The sequence below is a fragment of the Erinaceus europaeus genome, chromosome 14 (assembly GCF_950295315.1).
Source record: "Erinaceus europaeus chromosome 14, mEriEur2.1, whole genome shotgun sequence".
Taxonomy (NCBI): Eukaryota; Metazoa; Chordata; class Mammalia; order Eulipotyphla; family Erinaceidae; genus Erinaceus; species Erinaceus europaeus.
Window position 1 is genome coordinate 9,037,154 of NC_080175.1, and position 24,676 is coordinate 9,061,829.

At 44.6% G+C, this 24,676-nt stretch overlaps 1 protein-coding gene across 1 annotated transcript in view; it reads left to right on the forward strand.

The window, feature by feature from the left end:
- Positions 1-24,676, forward strand: part of CACUL1 (CDK2 associated cullin domain 1) — a 69,439-nt gene that overhangs the window by 4,322 nt on the left and 40,441 nt on the right. Inside the window, exons 2-3 of the mRNA XM_007518466.3 lie at positions 18,982-19,108; positions 19,877-19,979. Of these exons, the coding sequence (XP_007518528.1) occupies positions 18,982-19,108; positions 19,877-19,979 (230 nt within the window). The remainder of the gene's footprint in view (positions 1-18,981; positions 19,109-19,876; positions 19,980-24,676) is intronic.

A 24,676-nucleotide genomic window follows, 5' to 3' on the forward strand; every position in this document is an offset into this window, starting at 1 on the left:
GAATTGTCCAAGGAATTCAGTATCTTAGATCTAAATTTTTTATGGTGGGATAACATAAGTAGCTAAGTTACTCTTTTTTTTTTTTTTTTTCCTCCAGGGTCATTGCTGGGCTCAGTGCCTGCACCATGAATCCACCGCTCCTGGAGGCCATTTTTTCCCCTTTTTGTTGCCCTTGTTGTTGTAGCCTTGTTGTGGCTATTATTATTGCCGTTGTTGATGTTGTTCTCGTTATTGGATAGGACAGAGAGAAATGGAGAGAGGAGGGGAAGACAGAGGGGGAGAGAAAGACAGACACCTGCAGACCTGCTTCACCGCCTGTGAAGCGACTCCCCTGCAGGTGGGGAGCCGGGGGCTCGAACTGGGATCCTTACTCCGGTCCTTGCGCTTTGCGCCACATGCGCTTAACCCGTTGCGCCACCGCCCGACCCCCCTAAGTTACTCTTAAAGGATTTGTTTTGGTGAGGGCCTACCTTATTAGAAAATACTATCTTAAGGCTATCATAATAAAAACTAGTGTTAAGTACAAAACCAAACAAAAAAATAGACTGGGGAACAAATTAGAGAGTAAAGACTTAATTTAAGTTTAGAAACATAAAGGTGACAACACAATTCTCTGGAAAAAAGTCATAGTAGGAGAGTGACTTGTTACATGGAGAACAAGAAAAAACAACACCCCAAACAGGATAGACTGGAGAAGTTCAACACCTAAATGTGAAAGGAAAAAAAAAAAGCATAAAAGTCGTGGAAGACAATACTGATTGAACTTTTTTCTAGAGACAGGGAGAGACTGCTCAAAGTCCATAAAAAATTGCTAAAGGCAGAAAGTAATGACTTGGGATGTGTAGAAATTAAAGGTTTTTATTTAGCAAGAGACACTTGAGGTTGATTGAGAGGTATTGTATTGTGTAGGATGGAGACTTGACAAGGGATTAATATCTAGAGTAAACAAGGGCTATCACATGGATAAAAACAGGGTAGCAAGTTCTTTAGGAAGAAATGAGCACAGGTAGTGGCACACCTGGTAATCACACATAAGGCACCAGGTTCTAAGCCCTGGTCCCCACCTGCAGGAAGAGTACTTCATGAGCGATGAAGCAGTGATCCGGTTGTCTGTGTGTCTCTCTCCCTCTGGCACCCCTTTCCCTTTCAGTTTCTTTCTGTCTTTTTCCAACATAGAAAAAAAGAAAAAAAAATATCAAGGATATTAATGACAGAATTGGAAATCCTAATAAATATGGAAAAGGGGTGTTTGAAAGTAAGAAATAGGATGCTGGTGGGAGTCAGGCGGTAGCACAGCGGGTTAAGCGCACGTGGCGCAAAGCGCAAGGACGGGCATAAGGATCCCGGTTTGAGCCCCCGGCTCCCCACCTGCAGGGGAGTCGCATCACAAGCTGTGAAGCCTGTCTGCAGGTGTCTGTCTTTCTCTCCCCCTCTCTGTCTTTCCCATCTCTCTCCATTTCTCTCTGTCCTATCCAACAATGATAACAACAATAATAACTACAACAATAAAACAAGGGCAACAAAAGGGAAAATAAATACATATAAAAAATTAAAAAAAAAAAAGAAATAGGATGCTGGGCTGGGTGGCAGTTCACCCAATTAAGGGCATATATTACCATAATACAGGCACCAGGATAGCTCTCCCCATCTGCAGGGAAGGTGCCCCACAAGCTGTGAAGAAGGTCTCCAGGTGTGTCTGTCTCAATCCCTCTCTATCTTCCCTTCCTCACAATTTCTTTTTGTCCTATCCAATCAAATATAAAGAAAAAAAAAAAAAGGAAAAATGACCACTGGGAGCAGTGAATTCTTCTGAGCCCCAGCAAAAACCCTGGTGGCAATTAAAATAAGAGTAAGTAAGAAATAACTCTGCCTGTGCAGATTAAAACAATAATGCAACATCCTTTTCAGCCTACTAGTTTGGCAAAAAGCAGAAAGTTGATGTGGTCTGGGAGGTGGCACAGTGATAAAGCTTTGGACTCTCAAGCATGAGGTCCTGAGTTTGATCCCCGGCAGCACATGTGCCAGAGTGATGTCTGGTTCTTCCTGTATCCTATCTTCCTCATTAATAAATAAATAAAATCTTTAAACAAAAAAAAAAAAGGAGAAAGCTGGATGGTGCCAATCATGTGGGCATTCAGGAAGGTTGGACTGGCTGGTGGCACAAGCTCCGTAGCAGACCAGCAGACCAGCGGGGTGTTGAGATGCCGTCTCTGTGCGTCAGGCGAATGTCCTCAGCTCTGGCAGCTGGAAACAGGGTGTGTTGGTGTGTTGTCACAGTAAACTAAAACACCATTGTTAGTTTGCTGGGTACATACTCAAGGGATCATACCTGAACAGCAACTTCAGTTGGAGTCACCATTTAATGGTTTGCTTTGCTGTGAATGCAGTACATTTCCGAGACCCCGTCACCCTGCTTGCCAAGTAGGGTAGAGAAGTCAGAATGTGTTCAGTTACCTTCCCTTCAGCTCCCCCCGCCCATTTTTACTGGTGGTAGTGGTGGGGTTTACAGTGCAGTCATTGATTTATGGGCACAATTTCTCACCTTCCTGTGAAAGTTCTGTGCAGAACACTAACACCCACAGCCGAGGTCCTTTCACATCATCCTGTACCAGGACCCCAGGTTCTCTTCAGCCCTTCCCCCTCCCTCCTTCCCCAGAGTCCTTTGCTTTGATGCAGTATGCCATGCCCAGTCCGGGCTTCACTTTGTGTACTTCCTCCCTGTCCCTGTTTGTTATGTCTCGCCTCTGGGTGAGACTGTGAAGTTGGTCCCTTCCCCTGCAGTTTCCTCAGGGCTGTGCTGTTGCCTTGGGTTTGCTATTTTGATGTCAAGGGGCACGATTTGGGATGTTGGTTTTTCCTACTCTGTCACCTTTCTTCATTGAGGGAGCCTTTGAGTGCGCCTTGAGGAATGAGGGCAAATACAGGGCGGGCATGAGACTCCCCCCTCCCCCCAACCGGGTCCACTATGAGAAAGATTGAGGCCAAAACTCCTTTTATCATGTGACATCCACAGCCCCTGATCTGACTTGGTTACCACAGCGACGTGTTGTCTCCCAAGAGCCAGTGTAGAGTAACTCCTACAATGCCTGTGTGATTCTCTTTCCCCTTCTTCCGTAGCCAGTCAACAGCGTCAGGTTGAGCCTGATGTAAAGTTTCGAGACCTCCTTTGAATCTGGAGAGGTGGCAGTCGTTGACTATGTGGGTCATAGTCTGTCTGGAGCCGCAGGGGCAGTTCGGGTCGTCTCTGGCTCCCCAGCGATGGAACATAGCGGCGCACCGGCCATGGCCTGTTCGATAGCGATTGAGGAGGGCCCGATCATAACGTGCTAGGTCAAAGCCGGGTTGACGCTTGCAGGGGTCTGTGATGAGGTGTTTGTTCTTTACCTCAGCTGACTGCCAGCTCTGTTTCCAAGAGACTGGAACAGAGAAGTTCAGTGTAGGCGTAGGGGACCAGATTGGGTGACGAGACGTCAAGCGTTGGACAGGGTGGGCGAAGATATCCGCGTATATTGGCAGGTCCGGTCGAGCGTAGACGTGGGAAATGAACTTAGATGATGCCGCATCCTGACGAATATCTGGCGGGGTGATGTTGCTAAGAACTGGCAGCCATGGAACCGGGGTGGAACGGATGGTTCCAGAAATGATCCTCATGGAGGAATATAATTTGGAATCGACCAAGTGGACATGGGGGCTACGGAACCATCCTGGGACACAGTATTCTGCAGTGGAATAGCATAATGCCAGAGAGGATGATCGTAGTGTGGAAGCGCTCGCGCCCCATGAGGAGCTGGCCAGTCTTGCAATGATGTGATTCCTCGCGCCCACCTTTGCCGCAGTTTTTATGAGATGTTCGTGAAATGACAGAGTGCGATCGAGAGTAATGCCAGGATAGACTGGCTGGGCTTCATGCCGGATTCTCGTATCGCCAATCTGCACATTAAGCTCACGCGAGGCCGAGGCATGGTGTAGATGGAAAACAGATGATACCATTTTTGCAGTGCTAGGGATTAGTCGCCATTTTTTACAGTAATCAGATATCAGAGACATGTCTTTCGTGAGTGTTTCCTCGGGATGTCAAACTTGGATGCCTGAGTTGCACAGCAGATGTCATCGGTGTAGATGAACTTCCTTGAAGAAGTTTCTGGAAGGTCATTGATGTAAATATTAAATAGCGTAGGAGCCAGAACAGAGCCCTGGGGGAGGCCACTTGAGACAAGTCTCCATCTGCTAGACTTGTCACCCAGATGCACCTGGAATCTTCTGTTTTGGAGAAGAAACGATATAGTGTTGGCCACCCATGGAGGCAGGCATCTTGAGATCTTGACTAGGAGACCACAGTGCCAGACCGTGTCATAGGCTGCTGTGAGATCAACAAAGACAGCACCCGTCTTTAAATTCTTGTGGAATCCATTTTCAATGTAAGTTGAGAGGGCCAGGACTTGTTGGCAGGTAGATCTTCCTGGGCGGAAACCAGCTTGGGCGGGTGATAGGAATTTCTTTGTAAGAGGAGAAATACGTGACAGAAGCAGCCTCTCAAGGAGTTTGTAACACACGGAGAGGAGAGAAATTGGTCTATAGCTGGCGGCCAGTGTTGGGTCTTTCTTTGGTTTCAAAACTGCTGTTATCTTTGCACGACGCCAAATTTTGGGCATAGACTCAGATTCCAAGATGTGGGACAGGAATGTAGTGAGCCACTTCTTTGCCACGGGGCCCAAGTTCTTTCCCCAATGCAGCCTCACTGATGACTGTTGAGCTGTAAAAGGACCGTTTCATGGTCCTTCCTTTCATGGAATCCCTGGTCTCCTTTCCAGGGGCTCTCTGAGCAGAGGCGAGCCCCCACTTAAGTTTAGGCCTGTTTGCTACCTAGAGTGTCCCCCCTGCTCCCCCCTACCCCCCACAGATTAAGTGATTCCCTGCATTTTACCTAAGGATGCCAGGGTTAGCCTCCGCCAGAGATGCGGGCTATTCTGATAGCTAGTCTGTCTGCTGCCTTTTATAATAACCTTGAGGTCACTTTCTATCTGAGGGTTCAGTTTCTTTTGACCTTTTGTCACTCTGGGAATCCTATTTAACCTTCCACTGAGACTAGGGAGCCCCTTTGAATAACACTGTCCCGCTTTAACCCACGACCACAACCAGAGCATTTTTTAGGGGTATTGGTGTGTTCTCCACCAGTACATTTCTCAGTTGAAGGATCTTGTCAAAGACCGTGTGTGTTGGATATAAAAGCACTAACGTTCTTGTCAGTCTGTGCCTGGGTTCCCTTCTCTGCACACTAAGGAATTTCTGCAGACCTCTTCCTCTTCTACACCTTGTTTGCTTTTTGTTTGCTTTTTTTTTTCTTTCTTTCTCCCACACTTTCTCCTCTGTGGTCAGTAAAGTATATCCATGTTAACTTACCTAGTGAGTTTTGATCTGGGGCTTGGGCGACTAGAACTAGCCTATTGATGATGCATGCTGGTGGAAGCTGGGAGAGTCCAGGGTCAGGAAAAGAAATCTATCCTTAAGAATATAGCAAACGGGAATTAGCATGCTTATCCTCTTAATCCCAACGAACCCTGGGGTCACAGCGTGGCCCAAGAGATACACGCTCAGTGGGTTTGCATGGCGGCCAAGGCATTACTGGACTTGGGGAATCCACTGCTCTTGTGGAAAGCCTTAACTAAGTTTGTTCGTCATCTAGGCCCAAGATTCTAGGAGGAAAAGTACTTCCTCTCTCCGGGGTTATCAGCAACGGGATGGCTCAGGTTCAAGAATGGTTGGTCTGAGACAGGAAGTCGGGGCCCACTAGGCAGGATAGGTGAGGCAGCAAGAGGCCCAACGAGGACTGTTGGCAGTAGTGGCCTCCCTCACGGAGAACAGCCAGTCCAGAGATGGGACATTCCCGTCTCTAGCATCCTGCTTACGCCTCTGTGTAGCCAGGCCCTGTCCCTCGGCCCAGGCATCCACCGAGCTGTTGCCTTTTTTGAGATTCGTCAGTGTTCATGTATGTGTCATTTGTTAATTTTGAGGGTTAGTGTTTTTATCTTTCTTTTTACAATGTACAGCCAGGGATTGAACCCAGGGCCTTGTGCGTGTGTGGGACTGTTCCTAGGGGCCTTTCTCTCGTAGAGTTTATGTGGAACATTCAGGTAAAGGTTCAGTAGGCATTTGGTAAACACTGATATGTTCATTAGAATATTGGAAATACTGGAACACATTTAATTTTACTATTTTTGTTTTTCCATTTCTGAGGATTTGAGGCTTACAAAATTCTGGCCTTTAAAGCAAAACACAATTTTTCTCTCAATAAAATACAGGCTATGTTTTTTTTTATTTTTATTTTTAAATATTTATTTATTTCCCCTTTTTGTTGCCCTTACAGGCCATGTTTTAAGAGCTCAAATCTTCTAAGAAGACACACAATGAAAACCAGTACTGTCACCTCCTCATTCTGGACCTGTGATCCAGATTTAGTTACTTTTAATTCATTTAACTGTGTCTCCTGGTATTTGTACACAATTTCATTGTGTTGATATTGTCACTGCTTTATTTATAATTTTCCATATGATCTGTCGACTTCAATGAATTACAGTAAGGTATTAATTTTCTTTTTTTTTAAATTCCTTTATTGGGGAATTAATGTTTTACATTCAACAGTAAATACAATAGTTTGTACATGCATAACATTCCCCAGTTTCCCATTTAACAGTACAACCCCCACTAGGTCCTCTGTCATCCTTCTTGGACCTGTATTCTCTCCACCCACCCACCCCAGAGTCTTTTACTTTGGTGCAATACGCCAATTCCAGTTCAGGTTCTACCTGTGTTTTCTTTTCTGATCTTGTTTTTCAACTTCTGCCTGAGAGTGAGATCATTCCATACTCATCCTGTTGTTTCTGACTTATTTCACTCAACATGAATTTTTCAAGGTCCATCCAAGATCGGCTGAAAATGGTGAAGTCACCATTTTTTATAGCTGAGTAATATTCCATTGTGTATATATACCACAACTTGCTCAGCCACTCATCTGTTGTTGGACACCTGGGTTGCTTCCAGGTTTTGGCTTTTACAAATTGTGCTGCCAAGAACATATGTGTACACAGATCTTCTTGGATGGATGTGTTGGGTTCCTTAGGATATATCCCCAGGAGAGGAATTGCAGGATCATAGGGTAGGTCCATTTCTAGCCTTCTGAGAGTTCTCCAGACTGTTCTCCACAGAGGTTGGACCAATTGACATTCCCACCAGCAGTGTAGGAGGGTTCCTTTGACCCCACACCGTCTCCAGCATTTGCTGCTGTTACCTTTTCTGATGTCAGACATTCTCATAGGAGTGAAGTGGTATCTCATTGTTGTCTTTATTTGCATTTTCATGTGTTTTTCGGCCTTTTGGATCTCTTCTGTGGTGAATATTCTGTCCTTGTCTTCCCCCCCATTTTTGAATGGGGTTATTTGTTATCTTGTTGAGAAGGAATTAATTTTTTTTTTAGATCTAAACACACCTCACTAATTCTCATAAGACCATCATCTTGGGGGCCACTGAGTTAACTCTGTGGGAGAGCACAGCTCTTGTATGCCTGGGGTCTTGCAGGTCCCCAGGTTCAACTCCCCACACCACCGTAGTAAACCAAAGGTGATGCTCCCCCCCCCCACAAATAAATACAACATTAAACAGTAATGACATTATGGGTTTGTAAATATTCCCTGAGTGGCCATGAAAGTACTTAAGATTGTTTGCTTTCACACAAAACTTTGTTATTTGTTGCTATTTTTACTTGCATAGTTTTTGTTTAAAAGGCTTTAAAATTTTTGCAACACCCTCATCAGCTTTACACTGTGTACTCATCTCCGGTGATTTTGAAACATTCAAGTTAATCAGTGTTTTCTTGTGCCTGGGAAGCTGTTAGTTTCTGCACAGTTGTCATGCAGGGACTTCCCAGGTAGTTAGCATGATTGCTGTTTGATGGCTTCCTTCTATTGCTCTGTTTTCGTGTGTGTGTGTGTGTGTGTGTGTGTGTGTGTGTGTGTGAAAACATAAAGTAGCCTCCAGGGACAGTGTGTAGACTAAATAGATGAAATCAAGTTTCAAGTCAGACATATCTGCAAATGCTGCTCTCACACTTGATCAACAGTTTGAGTGGGTCTGGCGTCTTAACTAAGCCAGTGTTTCCTTGAGGTTTAGAGCGCTGTTGCTGGACCTCACATGGGCACGATTCCACCAATGAGCAGCCTCCCTAGGCCATTCTTTCTCTTTATTTTAGAGCGAGAAGAGACACTACAGCACTGCTCCACCATCCATGGAGTTCCCTTGATGCCATCAGAGTGGTGCTGGGCTCCTGTGTGGTATGATGATGTACTCTCGGGGTATATCACTGCCTTGCCCCCACCCCCGAGTTCTGAAGTTTTTTTTAGTATTATTCATTTTAAGTCTGCAGTATTCAGATGCTGTTTAAGTTCTATTTTTTTTTTATTATCTTTATTTGATAAAGACAAATCAAGAGGGAAGGGGGAGCTAGAGAGGGAGAGAGAAAGACAGAGAGACATCGGCAGCTCTGCTTCATCACTCATGAAGCCTTCCTCCTGCAGGTGGGGACTGGGGGCTTGACGGGTCCTTGTGCACTGTAACGTGTACTCAACCGGGTACACCACCACCCAGCCCCAATCTTATTCTTTTCTTAAGTGATTTTTTTCCCCCCTTGAGAAATTTTTGGGATATTTTCATATATCTATTTAAAGAAATATTTATTTAATATATTTAAAGAAAGATTTATTTATTTTAATGAGACAGACAGATATCAGAGCACTGCTCAGCTTTGTCATCTGATAGTTGTGGAGACTGAGTCTGGGGCTTCTGGGGCTTCAGACATGCAAATCTGGTCCACTGCCACTATGCTACCTTCTTGGCCTATGTTTTTTTTAAATATTCATGCGTCAATATTTTTCTCCCTTTCCATTTTGCCAGAAATTAGTCCAAATGTTAGAATTTTAATCTTACTTTAACTTTGCTTTCTTTTTCCTAGTATTCCAGGAGAGTTTTTTGATGTTCTTTTTTTTTTTTAACTGTGTGTGTATATATGTGTGTGTGTGTGTGTGTGTGTATATATATATATATATATATATATATATATATATATATATGTATAACTTAAAAAAAATTTTTAAATGAGACAGAAATACAGAGTGACCAGAGCACAGCTCAGCTCTATGGTAGTGCTGAGGCTTGAACCTGTGACCATGAATGAAGCCTTAGACACGAAAGTCTTTTGTATAACTATTGTTCTGTTTCCCCAATCTCTTCTATTGGATTTTGAACAGTGTGTGTGTGTATAATTTTTTTTTTTTAGAACATTTGGATTGTTTCCTTTCATAACAGTTTTAAAACTTTTTATCTCAACTCTTAGAGGAAGATGATTATAGGGATTTTCTTCCTAAAGTTTACTCTTTTTTAAAAAAATATTTATTTATTCCCTTTTGTTGCCCTTGTTGTTTTATTGTTGTAGTAATTATTATTGATGTCGTCATTGTTGGATAGGACAGAGAGAAATGGAGCGAGAAGGGGAAAGACGAGAGGAGGAGAGAAAGACAGACACCTGCAGACCTGCTTCACCGCCTGTGAAGCGGCTCCCCTGCAGGCGGGGCGCCGGGGGCCTCCAACCGGGATTCTTAGGCCGGTCCTTGCGCTTTGCACCACGTGCGCTTAACTCACTGCGCCTCCGCCCGACTCCCGTTTACTCGTTTAATTATCTTTGTTTTTGTTTTTGCAGTTTTTGTTTGTTTTGATCTTCCGCGGCTGAGACTTGCTGGTGATCCCCAGCAGCTCTTCATATCTGAAAGTGAACAGGGCTGATTGGTAGTTTGGTGGTTCTGAGCTTCCTGGGGTTGTGCCAAGTGTGAGCGAGTGCCCGCCTTCACTCCGGGCTAATTGGATGCAGAGCTGCTCTGTTGTTGGCAGTCAGCCAGCCATTCGCCTGAGAGTGTCTCTTCCTCCTGATTGTTCAGTTTCTCCAGGGAATCCTCTGGGCTGAGTAGATGGAGCAGGAAGTAGAAGTAAAAGTAAAAGCTCATTTCGCTTGGCCGTGAGCATTTCAGTTCACCCGTGAGTGCGTGTGCACACGCCCCTCCGTCTGTGGCTCAGTCTCCAGCTAGCTTTCATCTCCATCTCTGCTCCCGCTCAGAATAGCTCATCCTTTCTTTTTCCTGCGGGTTGTACAGGCTGGCAGCCAGCCAGTCCCCTAGCAGCCTACCGCTTCCCAAGGCTGCTGCCCCTTAAGCCCTGTCCTTGTATTGTCTGTCCCCTCCAGTGTTGGGTTGCTCAGCCTCCTGCTACGGAGACTGGCGCTCTCACTTATTTGGTCCTCTCCGTGCCACTGCTCGACTGTTTCAGATAGAGGCAGAAAGGCGGTGAGAGTGGGCAAGAAACCCTAGCACTTCCTTCCTTCATTCAGTGAGCTGGGCCTGGGCTCCAAGCTGGGCTGTGCATATGGCAAAGCAGCACACTGTCCGGGTGAGCTATTGTGCTGTGTCCGCCTCCACACATCCCTGAATTCTAGCTGCCGCCATCAAGACAAGCTTCCTAGTCATGCCGCCCCTGAGAGATTGACTTGTGTAAATCTTGCAGAAGAATCACAAAGCTTTCAAGCTGGCCGACCTGCAGTGAGCATGGTTTATACTTCTGTAATCCCAGTTGGGCAGGCTCATTTCAGGAACTATGTTCCAGGCTCAAGTGCGATGGCATCACGTGCAGTGACTGTTCCAAAGGAATGTAGGTGACAGTCTTGTTGCAGCTAGTTCTTGGTAAGAGTGCAAAAGGAAGGGTCTCTGATTTTATGACATTTCCTCAGGCACGTGTAGATTTCTAAGCATACAAACAATGAAATGTTTCTCATATACTTTTTAATTTTTTTAATACTTTAAAAATTTTATTTTTGGATCGAGATTTAGAGGGAAAAGGAGATGGAGAGGAAGAGAGACACCTGAAGTGTCCCTGCTTCACCACTCGTAAGGCTTCCCCCTGGGGCTTGAACCCAGGCCCTTGTGCACTGTCATGTGTATCATGGTCCCTCTCCTATGTGTGTTTTTATGTTTTATAGTATGTTTGGGCAGCATCATTTGAAGCAGTGTAAAACAGTAGTTAGTGTGTTACAAGCCTTATTTAGACAGAATATTTAGTGTAGTATAGTTAGTGTGTTACAAGCCTTATTTAGACCAGAATATTTAGTGTAGTATAGTTAGTGTGTTACAAGCCTTATTTAGACCAGAATATTTAGTGTGGTATAGTTAGTGTGTTACAAGCCTTATTTAGACAGAATATTTAGTGTAGTATAGTTAGTGTGTTACAAGCCTTATTTAGACCAGAATATTTAGTGTAGTATAGTTAGTGTGTTACAAGCCTTATTTAGACCAGAATATTTAGTGTAGTATAGTTAGTGTGTTACAAGCCTTATTTAGACAGAATATTTAGTGTAGTATAGTTAGTGTGTTACAAGCCTTATTTAGACCAGAATATTTAGTGTAGTATAGTTAGTGTGTTACAAGCCTTATTTAGACCAAAATATTTTCCTTTTAGGGGTGTGTGTGGGGTTGGGGGATGTAAGCACAGGGGACCTTTAAAGAATGTGTGAGTTGGGGTCTGTGCAGTGGCGCACGTTTCCATGCGCAAGGATGTAGGTGTGAGGCCCTGTGTCCCACCTGCAGGCAGGAAGTTTCGTGAGTGGTGAAGCACCTATGTCTGCAGGTGTTCTCTTTCTTTTCCCCTCTCTCTCCCCTCTCAACTTCTATTCTGTCCTACCAAATAAAATATAAAGGAAAAAAAAAAAAAGGGAAAAGATGGCTGCCAGGAGCCATGGATTTATAGTGCTGGCACCAAGCCCCAGTGGCACAAAACAAACAAATAAACAAACACAACTGGTGAAAAACCCTGGTTGAAAAAACCACTTTGAGTGAATACTTAGTGTAAGAGGGGCCGGGTGGTGGCGCACCTTGTTGAGCGCACATGTTACTATGTGCAAGGACCTGGGTTCGAGCCCCTGGTTCCAGCCTGCCGGGGAAAAGCTTTGTGAATGGTGAAGCAGTGCTGCAGGCCTCTCTGTCTCTCTCCCTCTCTGTTGCCCCCAACCCTCTCAACTTCTGGCTGTCTCTATCCAATAAATAATTAAAGATAATTAAAAAAAATAAAAAAGAAGGTAAGACAGAAAGCAGACATCCATGTTATCTGCTATTAGCTTGCATGAATGTAACTTTGTTTTTACAAAGATATATCAACATTATGGAAAATGGAAGAAGGTTTTTACCGGGGCTGGGTGGTGGCACACCTGGTTGAGCGCACATGTTATAATTAAGCGTGAGGATCCAGGTTCAATCCCCTGGTCCCCACCTACAGGGGGAAAGCTTCTTAAATGGTGAAGCAGAGCTGCACGTGTCTCCCTCTCTATCATCCCTTTCCCTCAATTTCTACCTGTCTCTAGCCAATAATTAAAGATAATTAAAAAACTTAAAACAGAAGGTTTTTTTTTAAATATTTATTTTTATTTATTCCTTTTGTTGCCCTTGTTGTTTTGTTGTTGTAGTTATTATTGATGTCATTGTTGTTGGATAGGACAGAGAGAAATGGAGAGAGGAAGGGAAGACAGAGAGGGGGAGAGAAAGACAGACACCTGCAGACCTGTTTCACCGCCTGTGAAGTGACTCCCCTGCAGGTGGGGAGCCGAGGGCTCGAACCGGGATCCTTCCGCTGGTCCTTGTGCTTAGCGCCACCTGTGCTTAACCCACTGCGCTACCGCCCGACTCCCAAAACAGGGTTTTGACCCACTTTACAGAAACTTGCTTTCTTAGGCGTTAACATTAGCTACTCTCTTCAACTGGCAAATTAAAGTATAGGTGAGTAGGTGTAGGTGTGTGTGTCTACTACTAAGAAACTATTTACAGGACTGGCTTTAAAAAAATTTACTTTCTGCCTGTATTTTCCCTACAATATCCAGTATTTCAAGTGTACAACATACTGACTTGACATTTGTTGACAGTGAAATGATTACTGTAGTAAGTTTATTTCACACCTGTTGTTAGTACTTGTTCGAATTTGCAATATAATCGTCGTGCCTGTGGATACCAAGCTGTACGCTGTATCTTCATAGCTTGCTGAATTTTTTAACGGGCAATCCGTCCATTGATACCTCTTGATGGCCTTCATTGATTTCCTCCACCCTTAGGTTTCTCTGTTTGGCTTGTTTCATTTAGCATATTTACCCTACTGGGATTAGAAACAGCATTCTTGTGTAGAATTGTACAGTACATTATAGAACTGTACTTGTTAAAAAATAATTATTTTAATGAAAGATATACATAGAGAAAAACAGCTTATGGTGTTGCTGTGGATTGAACCTCAGTACACTGCAGTCTGACTCCCTCTCCTTTTTTGTTTTGTTTTGTTTTTATATTGAGCACTTATTTAGACTGTTAGGAAATTAACTTATGTGACACTTTGTTGAGCACCTGCTGTGTGCTGGACTTGCCACTCTGGCAGTGAACTGCCCCTCCAGGGGGCTTCTGTCTGGCAGAGGGAGGCTGGCAGCATAAGTTACTTGGATAAATGTCCTGAGAGCTGAATATATTTACTGCTGCCCAGTATGGATTTTATCTCTAATTAAATTTCTTTTTTTTTTAATTTTTAAAAATGTTTATTTTCCCTTTTGTTGCCCTTGTTGTTTTCATTGTTGTTGTAGTTATTGTTGTCATTAATGTCGTCGTTGTTGGATAGGACAGAGAGAAATGGAGAGAGATGGGGAAGACAGAGAGGGGGAGAGAAAGATAGACACCTGCAGACCTGCTTCACTACCTGTGAAGCGACTCCCCTGCAGGTGGGGAGCCGGGGACTCGAACTGGGATCCTTATGCCAGTCCTGGTGCTTTGCGCCACATGCGCTTAACCCACTGCGCTACCGCCCGACCTCCCTCTAATTAAATTTCTTACTTATTTGCAACCTAGTGATTGTTCTCAAAACCTTGAATGGAACGTGTTCTTGACTTTATTTCCCTTTGCTTAGTAAAGGACAGTTGATCTGTTTTACCAGGACTCATCCTACTTGAGCTGGCTAGCGTCTGAATGTGTGTTACTAGGACCATGGTTTTGGCATCTTGCTTTGAGGCCAACACGAGGGCTTAACATTTGCTGAATTTGATTCTGCAGAGGGCATGTCACGCCGCACTTTCTTTTTCACTAGTCTGGGCATTTGTAGGTATTTGCATTGGTTTTTGTACGTTACTGGAACCTCACACATACACAGTTTCACTGCTTATAGGCTGACTTTTTAAAAAATAAAATGATTTTATTTCACTTTAATGAGAGAGAGAGAGAGAGATAAGAGAAACACAGAAACCAAAGCACTGCTCAGCTCTGCCATATGTTGGTGCTGGGGATTGAACCTGGGGCATCAGAGCCTCAGGCAAGAAAGTCTCTTTCATCGCCATGACACTGTCTCCCCAGACCTAGGCTGACTTTTTCGACTTTTTAATTTCAGGTTGATAGAGAGGCTAAGCCCACATTGAAGTTTGCCTGGTTCTCTGGTTTTGCCAAATGATGCTGGGACTCTAGCCCAAGCCTGTGCGTGGTGAAGCACGTGGACCTGCACGGGGAGCTGTCTTCCAATTCCCCTATCTGCCAGTTAAAAACAGTGTAACAGGCTGGGGGTATGAACAGACCCGCCAGTGTCCCTGTTCATCAGACAAGCAATTACAGAAGCCAGACCTTCCATGCCTTCTGTACCCCATAAAGAATTTTGCTCTGTACTCCTAGAGGGATAAAAAATAGAAAAGTTTCCAGTGGAGGAGGTGGGACTCGGAACTCTGATGGTGTGAACTGTATGGAATTGTACCCCTGTTATCTTACAGTCTTGTTGATCATTATTAAATCACTAATAAAAAATTTAAAAAAAAGTTTAAAAGGGGGTGCATTCTTTTCTAGCTAGAAACCTAACCTAGATAAAATTCAGTAATTAATGATAATTTCAATTTTGTCTGGTTTACATACTAAGTTGTTACTCATCTCTTGGCCACTATCAAGTTTTTTTGTGGACAAAGCTGAAAATGATTGACAACATTTCTGTAATGAGGAATTAACTTTCAAATTCAAGGTAGCGCGCACAGGCCAAATATTTTTTAAAAAAACTACATATATATATATATATATCTCCAGGAATTGAGTTGAGATCAGCACGGCAATATGCTTTACAAGTTCCGCGTTGCCATGTTAACTGTTGCTCATAGACTGAAAATCCTTCCTAACTTTTGGCCAACGGTAAATACCAGACTGTACCTGTTCCTGGGGCTGCATGCTTGTGCTCTGCTGTTCTGCTGCCGAGGTGAAGATTGCGCTCCCGAGAAGAAAGTTACGTCCTCTCGTGTCTGAGTGTGTTCAGGTTGCCACAGCAGAACAGTGGAGACTGGTGGCCAAATTTACTTCTCACACTTCTGCTTGTTAGGAGGAAGTCCAAGGTGAAGGTGCTGGCGTTTGAACACTGTTGAGATTGAGATCCATGGCTCTCGAATAGTGTTTTCTCTCTGTGTGGTCACAAGGGAGGCACCACTAGAGTTCTCGGGGGCACTAACCCAGCCTCTGAGGGCTGTACCCACACCACTGGCCCACCTCCCAGAGGCTCCGGCTCCTAATACCATCATTCCATTGGGGGTGCAGATTACTGGGTACAGATGGGGGCAGGGGGCGCAGACTGGTGCTTAGTCTCTTAACAGCTACGTACCGGCACGTAAGGCCAACTGAGTCTGCTTCCTCTGTGCTGATTTCTCAAGCACAAGTATTTGTGGGATTAGATGTATTTTACATTTGGCATGCACTTGTGGAAGCATCCAGTTGAGGTAGGCATAGCTTCTTTTGGACATAGAAATAAACTATGGTGGTATACCTTTTGGACATAGAAATAAACTATGGTGGTATACCTCCTTCATGTTGGTGTACAAGTCTCTCTCTTAAGGATAGGTAAAAGCTGAACGTTAAGGACAAAAGCCACCTGAGAGGCACCAGCACCCACAGCTTCCCCTCAGTGCTACAGCTGCAGGACTTGAGACAGGAGGCTCTTTTCCCTCTGCTGTATCCGTGATGTGATTTATTTCAAGTTGAAACTGCGCTGGGGAAGTGGAAATGGAGGGTGTAGGTGTTGAGCTCAGCCCAGAGGACTGGCTTCTTCATTCTTGACTGACTGACTGCTGTCTGAGCGCGTCGGCTTTTGGCGTAGTGGCATACATCAGCACCCTGCTAAGGGGGGTTGATAACCTAGAATCACGGAATGAGAAAGTGATTTGCTTTCCACTTATCTTCAATTTTGTTTGAATTTTTTTTTTTTTTTTTTTTGCCTGAAAGCAGACGACTATTTCGGAACTAGTGTGTGTAATCTCAGCGTCTGCCGGTCTTCCTCCTTTACAGGGAAAGCGGGCTTCAGGCCCCGAAGCTTCAGCAGGCGGCAGGAGCTAGAATCTCACCCCACTGTGTTGATTGCTGCACTGCCTCCTGCGTGGTGTGGCTAGTGACGCCACTGTTTTGATTTTTTAAAGATTTATCCGCTGTATGTGAGAGAAAGATGCTATTTTTCATGGGCTTGTTTTTCAAGGACAGGCATTTTTAATGGCACCTACAGGCCAGTGGACAGGTGTGGTGGGAAGGTGAGGAGGCCACCACTGGGGGTGACTGGGGCAGAACCCTGGGTGTCAGTGCAGCACAGAGTCCAGGGAGGCCCTGGGGACTTGACTCCCTGTTCCCCTTCTCGTCCTGTGGGCTCTGGCAGCTGTGGGGGTGCAGACCTGTGGAGACAGAGTAAGTGGGTGGGACGCCAGCCATCTCTGCTACACTCCCCCGCCCCCTGCACCTCATCCTCCGCTGCACAGGCCCCTCGACTGGGAGCCATCCCACCACCAGCTGTTCAGAATGGGATTTGACTGACCCTCCCTGCCATCATCTGGGCCAGCAGGGACAGGGACGACCTTCAGAGGGAGACTGAGTCCCTCAGAGGGAGGCTATGTCTCTACCCAGAGCCGCCAACCCTTGGTTCCCCGGCTTCTCCTGGGCATGTCTGCAGGGTGCCGTGCCTCTCCCTGTCAGTCAGCCTCGGTGCAGCCGCCTTCCTGTCCCCTTCGCAGTGCAGGGTATGGACTGCACTTGTAAATTGTCACTTTGCAGTCATCTTTATATTACTTCCTGGCTAATTTAAAATTTTTTTCCATATGGTAAATAATTATTAATTGCTGTGCTGTGCAATTTTGACAGAAACATGGAGCAACGTCTCCATTTCCCACAGTGCTGTCCAGAATAGTTGGTTGTCTGGAAAAGTGTCCTGTCTAGATAGCCCTTCCTACTTGCAGTCTCTCCCAGCTACTGCTTTGTCTTCATTCTTCTGTTTTTGCCTTTACTAGTGTCCTTTCAGACTAGCCTTTCGGTGTTAGCCTTCCACGCAGGAAGGTGCAGTTAAGCTTGCACCCTGCTTTGTAAATCATTAGTTCATTCCGCAGATGTCCTGTACAACTTTTTTTTTTTTTTGAGAAGTTGTCCTTTTAATTTAAAAAAGTGGGATTGATTTAGAGGAAATACTGAACATAAATAACACAGGAGGCACTTAGGAGAAATATCTTGAACCCAAATAACTAAGATTTGGAAATCAGTAATGCGGTGGAAAACTAGCAGGTGAAAGCTTGGTTCTTACCTGGCGTTTTTGCTCAAATGGGTTTTGGGCCAGTCAGCCACGCATTCCCCAGATTCCAGTAAACGAACAGTGAGAACCCGACCCCGGTGTTAGCTCCTGTCTCCTGAGGTAGCCAGCGGTGGCTGAGAAGGCAGGACATCCGGGGGCTTTTGTGAGCATGCCGCTGCGGTGAGGCAGCTGTTGCTCCTGGAGTTCGAAGTGGTCAGACCAGCCGCCCTTCAGGCCTTATTCAGCTTAGGAGAAACAAGGGCCACCGTGGGCACTGCAGGCTCCAGCCGGGCTTCTCAGTGTGAGGCGCTGCGGCTGTGGCAGTGTCCCGGCTGCCATCACTCTCTGGAAGCATCTGCTGAGTTCTTTGGCTACTGGGGCATTTGGACTTTAATCTCCACAGTCCTCTGTTGAGGTAGATCTCCCCAGGGTCATTTGTGAAGGTTGCTTTGTGGGGTTTTAAGTGGCCCAGAACCTTGCTGGGGCTCATGGAGCTGACCCCCTCGTCAACACCATTGGTGGCCGGTGTGTGACGGTCAGTGTGTGTCTGGGGACACTGCTTAGAATGGAAGCTCACAGAGGCTGGGACAGGAGGCCAGTGATGCTTGTTTTTTTTTTTTTTTTTTTTTTAAAGAGAGAAATGGAGAGAGGAGGGGAAGACAGAGAGGGGGAGAGAAAGACAGACAACCTGCAGACCTGCTTTTTACCACCTGCGAAGTGACTCCCCTGCAGGTGGGGAGCCGGGGTCTCGAACTGGGATCCTTCCGCAGGTCCTTGTGCTTTGCACCACGTGCGCTTAACCTGCTGCGCTACCACCCGACCCCCCCCCCCTTTTTTAAATTATTTGTCATTTTAAAGACAAATTCATCGTAATTGCCTTTCAAGGCATGTTTAATGAGAGCTGGACAGTGGTGTGCCCAGTTGAGCACACATGTCACCAGGATCCTGGTTTGAGAACCTCAGGGAAGATGCTTCGTGAGTGGTGAAGCAGGTCTGCAGATGCCTCTCTCTTTCTCTTATCTCCCCCTTCCCTCTCAGTTTCTTTTGCCAACAGCAACAAAAATGGAAAAAAGATGGCCGCCAGGAGCAGTGGATTCATGGTGTAGGCACTAAGCCCCAGCGATAACCCTGGAGCAAAAAATAAATAGATAAATAAATAAATAAATAAATAAAGGAAATTGGATAGTGATTTGAGATGTACACAGGTTGACATGTCAGTGTAAAATCAGGGAAAAGTGAAAGGAACTTGAGAGAATTTGCCATGTGTTTCCACGTGGTACACAGTAACGTTCAGCTGACTTTCTTTCTTTCCAGTGATGAATGTCATCACCATTGAAGATTATAAGAGCACATACTGGCCAAAATTGGATGGTGCCATAGATCAGCTTTTAACCCAGAGTCCTGGTGACTACATCCCCATCTCCTATGAACAGATCTACAGGTAAGTCGGGGCTTACTCTGCCTGCTTTGAGGTGGTTCACTGGCCTTCATGGCATCTTGGCTTACAACAGTGTGTACACATGTAGTAAATGTTGCGAGGCTCTGGGAATCATTTCTGTGATTGGAGGTTTGACTTCTGTTTCTTGCTTCACAAATTGTGGCAAATTAGGAATCAGTGGGGTGGGATGTAAAATCAGGCCACCGACACGAGGAGGGAGTGACAGCTGTCTTGTCCCACACAATGAATTCATCAAGCTGTTGTACTGACTGCACACGGCCACTTCACTGAGGGAAGCTTCGGTACTGTGATGTCTTTCTGTTTCTCTCTCTCTCTGTCTCTGTCTGAAAAAGTCATCCCGGACTGGTGAAGCCCCACCGATGACAAGTTCCATTGCAAAAATCTTTGTGAATGATTCTCTCTCATCCTCTTCATTTTGACCATCACTAAGACAAGAGAGAGAAGCTGGTTTATCGTAGCTGTCCTACACCCAGACTCTCCCCCAGGGCTAGGTGATCTAGAGCCGATAAACTGAGTACAGCAGGTGGCATATCTCTCCCACCTGCACTGGTTGGTCTAGGCCAAGCTTTAATATGAAATTGTAGTTGTGGCTCAGGCCCCAGTGACCAGAGGTGTGATTGAGCACTTTAGAGTTTCGGACTTGGATTAATGGTTTGTCTGGTGGCCAAATATTGACAGTATGCTTTAACCTGAGGTTGAATTAAGTACTTCGATGTTAACTTAGTTTTCCTATTGTTTTTTTCCCAACAGTTGTGTGTATAAATGTGTATGCCAGCAGCATTCAGAACAGATGTATAGTGATCTGATTAAAAAGATAACTAATCACTTACAGAGAGTCTCAAAGGAGCTGCAGGTAAAGAACCAATTGCATTGATTTTTGCCTTACTGGGATTTTTCTAACTGGGACATTATATTTGGAGACTTGTTAAGCTGATTCCGATATAAACTTATAAACAGTTTCTAGCTGAATATTGACCACCCACCCTTGGAGAAGATTGCTAATCACAAACTTGATGTGAATTGTGGAACTTTTTAGAGTTTAGAAACTATTTCAGATTGGACTTGGTTCCACTTTTGCTACTATGGAAACGATTATTTTTTGTCATTAACTTTAGTATTTTATAAGAGGCAAAGTATAACATGAACATGTATGTGTGTTACAGTTTTCTTCCTGAAACTTATTTTTACTTAGGTGTGAAGGGTGTTTTGCCACCTAGTTTCTAGTATTTACTAATATAAACAACTGAAGTCAGTGCTGTGTGGATAAATTATAGATGAATGCCCTCCCAGCTCTGACATCGGGGCCAGTTGTGGAAAATCTTTGGTTTAAGCAAACACTCAGCCTCTTGATGCCCTCGGCCTCCATCTCCACCTCCAGAGTTTCCAGTGTTTGAAAGTCAGGCACCCTTTCTGCAGGGGCAAGACCGTTTTTAGATTTGGTGTGTAGAAATAATAAAATGCGCAGCAGTAGATTACCAGGGGCCACACTGAGCTCTGGAAGTGCTCAGCTTCTGCGAGTTTCTCGCAAGTCCTGGAACATTATTTGTGCTGGGATTTTGTTCATTTATTTGTAGTCCGAAGGCTCTCAGGCTAGTTTACCCCAAACAGTTGCTGCACTATGTAGCTTTAAAATGTCTGTGTTTCTGTATCTAGAGTTGTGCTTTATGAGAGAGTCGTTTTCCCTGTTGTTACCATAATTTTTTTTCCCTTCAGCCTTTTGCCACTAAATACAAACTCTTTATTTTACAAGCACATTTCATGCCTAGGTGTTGTGTATAATACATTGTAAACAAGATCAGGATCTGTGCCGTGTACTGCAAAGCTTGGCATGTCTGGCTGGCTTACAAACCGCTCTACCTTCTCCTGGGATTCCCACATCTAGTTGAGCAACAAATCCTACTGACATCCGGTTTCCTTTTGCTCCTGCTTTCTGTTCTGTTACACTGCGACATCCCTCTGATTAGTTTCTCCTCCTCTGGTCTGAGTACCTCATTAGTTTTGAATTTCACTCTGAGTGATCATTTCTAAAACACCAATCTGACCATCATACTCCTTAGAGTAAAGGCTACACTTAGGAAGCATCTCCATATGACCATGAACTATTCTTTGATGACAGAAAGCAAACCATCTTATACAGTATATTTCTTAGCACTTGTTTAGTGTTATATATTATAGTTTTAATATAGGAATGACTTGCTAAAATTAGAGATAAGGGTGGTATGTCTTTTTTAAAATATTTATTTATTTTCCCTTTTGTTGCCCTTGTTTTATTGTTGTAGATATTATTGTTGTTATTGATGCCGTTGTAGTTGGATGGGACAGAGAGAAATGGAGAGAGGCGGGGAAGACAGAGAGGGGGAGAGAAAGACAGATACCTGCAGACCTGCTTCACCGCCTGTGAAGCGACTCCCCTGCAGGTGAGGAGCCGGGGGCTCGAACCAGGATCCTTACGCCGGTCCTTGCGCTTTGCGCCACGTGTGCTTAACCCGCTGTGCTACCACCCGACTCTCGGTATGTCTTTTTTATGCTAGCTTTTTGTTGTTGAGTTTGGTGAGCTTTTTATATATTTTGGTGATTAGCCTCTTGTCTGACGTTTGGCCTGCACCATGTGTACCTGACTCGGTGCGCCTCAGCCACAGCCCCTGGACGTGTGGCATGTGAAGATCGCCCACTCTCCTCTTTGTTTGGGTCGTGCTTTCTTTTGCTGTGCTGAAGCTTTTCAATTTGATGTAGTCTCATTTTTTTTGTTTTGTTTTGTTTTAAGTCTTCTTTGCAACTGTTTATTTTAAAAACAAAAGACTTCTAAAAGGACTGCTCTGCTTATCCTGTGTGATAGAGTGACGGGGACCAAGGTGCCACTTCGGTAGAAGTGGTGGAAGGGACAGAGCCGTGTGCTCCAGCTGCCTCCCTGCTCTGGGGAGTTCAGTTTCTAGAATCAGAGCAGATATTACTTAGAGTGTAGCAGCACGGCCTCATGACATCTTCACTCAAAAATGAATGCCTTTTGTAAGAGTTTGGAGCCTAACCCTCGTGAAATAAGGTGAAGTGGGTAAAAACACGGAGTCCAGGGCTCATCTTTCAACCCTGTGCACACCCAGCGGCCAGTTGGCTGCTCCTGACTGAACGGGCTTACATCCTCTTGGGAACTTTCGCAACACTGAAATAGCTGACAGTTTTTAAGTTCTTCAGCTTCTGCCTTAGCTTTATTGCCACCAGGGTTAGCGCTGGGGCTTGGTGTCTGCATGAGGCATTCACTCTTCCCTGATGGCCTTTTTTTTTTTTTTTTTGTTAGGACAGAGAGAAATTGAGGTTGGGGAGATAAGGAAAGACATACCTGCAGTACTTGCTCACCTCTCATGAAGCTTCCCCTGCAGGTGGGGATGCAGAGCTCGAACCTGAGCCCTTGCACATGGTAACCTTTGTGCTTAACCAGATGTGAGGTCATCCAGCTGCTCCTTCATTCTTTTCTTGGACTTAAGAAACTCCTTTGTGTCCATTTGTAGAAAGCCTTCCTGGAACCCTTATACTGTCCTCAGAATAAACAAGACTGAACAGGCAATTGGAATTCCTTCTGTGTACTGAGCATCTTGGCAATGACTGCTAACAAGTGAGCAGTGATTGTGTTAGAATGTTTTTTTTTTCTTTTTTTTTTTTTTTTCCCCACCTCCAGGGTTATTAAGGTTGGAACTTGGTGCCTTGGCGACCTTTTTTTTTTTTTTTTCCACTTTATTGGTTAGGACTGAAAGAACTTGAGAAGGGAAGAGAAGATAGAGAGGGGAGGAGAAGATAGAGAGGGGGAGAAAAAGACACTTGCAGACCAGTTTCACTGCTTGTGAAACGACCTCCATGCAGGTGAGGAGTTGGGGGCTTGAACCGAGATCCTTGAGTTAGTTCTTGTGCTCTGTACTATGTTCACTTAACCTGGTGTGCCACTGCCCAGACCCCTGTTAATAATGTTTGTAAAGCTTCTTTTTGTGCCTGGCCACTTCAAGCCATGGGTCTTCCTCTGATTCCGGGGAGGAGTGCGCTGTCTTGTTTGTCTGTCTGTTCTTAGCGCCTACATCCTAGCAAATGCTTGTTGAGTGAATTCTCGCTTAGCAAGTAACATAGACCTAGGGGAAGAGTAGTGTACTTAGCCTTTCTGACCACTGACCTTCGGGTCCCTGAGCTGCTAGGGCATTTGCTTAATTATTCAGGGTATAAACTTATTCCTCATTGCAAGCATGTGGTGTGATCTCTGCTTCATAAAGGCTCAAGGTGTTTTTCATGCTAGTCAAAACAAGCAGACCCCCAGGCCCCCTGAGTCAGAAGCAGCGCGTTCCCTTCCTTCCTTCCAGTGGATCCTGTTGTTTGCAGTTCGATCCTGGTGAGGAGATAATGTTATTATGAGCTAAGTCAAGAATGTGGGATGGAATTGCATTTGGCAGATGATCAGAAACTTTGTGTTGGGTTTGTTAAATCAGTGGCATGGACCTTGAGGGCACCTGCCTCCGTCTCCCATGGCCATTGTGAAGTGGCTGCTGTTTGTAGGATTTCCACATCAAAGGGACTTGTGTCCATCTAAAGGCAGAGCGGCTGAGGAGACTGGAGAAAATAGTCTTCTCTCGTCCCCCGCTGTTGACTTCAGAGCTAGAGAATACTGTTTTCAGAGACTGTGAACGTTGATTCTAATTTGATGGATCTACATGTTTTTATAGCACTGCATTGTTAACGTACAGTCTCTTGAAAATGACAGCAGCATTTCTTGCATTTTGGAAACAATGTCTTTTCCACCACGTGAAATATCTTTGTTGGTTAAATTAATAAAAGCCACCTAAGCATTGGAATTCTGTTAAGTATTGTGGAAACTCTTGGATTCATGCTATATTATCACTGTCTTTCTCTCACCACTTTGATGTGTGAGCGGTGAGAGTGCATTTTGCCTTAGGTTTTTTTTTTTTAACATATTCTCCCTTATGCTTTATCCCTCCCTTCTTTATAAATGATAATAAAATTCCCTTTTCCCACTTGCATGTCTACAAAGCCTCAAACATGAGTCTCTTAATTCTGAGTGTTGGCTACAGCAGCGGATGGGAATAGATGATTACAGGGGAAATGGCTTTGCCACTTTAACTGAATGACATTCTGGCTAGTTTTGAAAATTCTGGTGAGATTTATAGCAGTCTTTTTTTTTAAATTTCTTTATTGGGGAATTAATGTTTTACATTCAACAGTAAATACAATAGTTTGTACATGCATGCATGACATTTCCCAGTTTATAGCAGTCTTTTGGTGAGGTTGCAGGACAGGTTCTCCAAATGTTTACTGAACCTCTCAACTTGGGTTTCTTCTTAAGGACATTTATTATTTACGTCTAAATCTCAGTTCCTCTCAATCCAAATCAGCTTTGCTCTCAGACTTGAGATTTCTTTATGTATCTCTGACACCCTTTGACCCCATTCTCTTGCCCTTTCGTGCTCGTTTCCAGGTATGAGTTCTGGTTGGTTGGTCAAATTCTCGAATTTCATCTGCTTCTGCCCCCATCCCTATTATCGCTCTTTTTCATTTCTC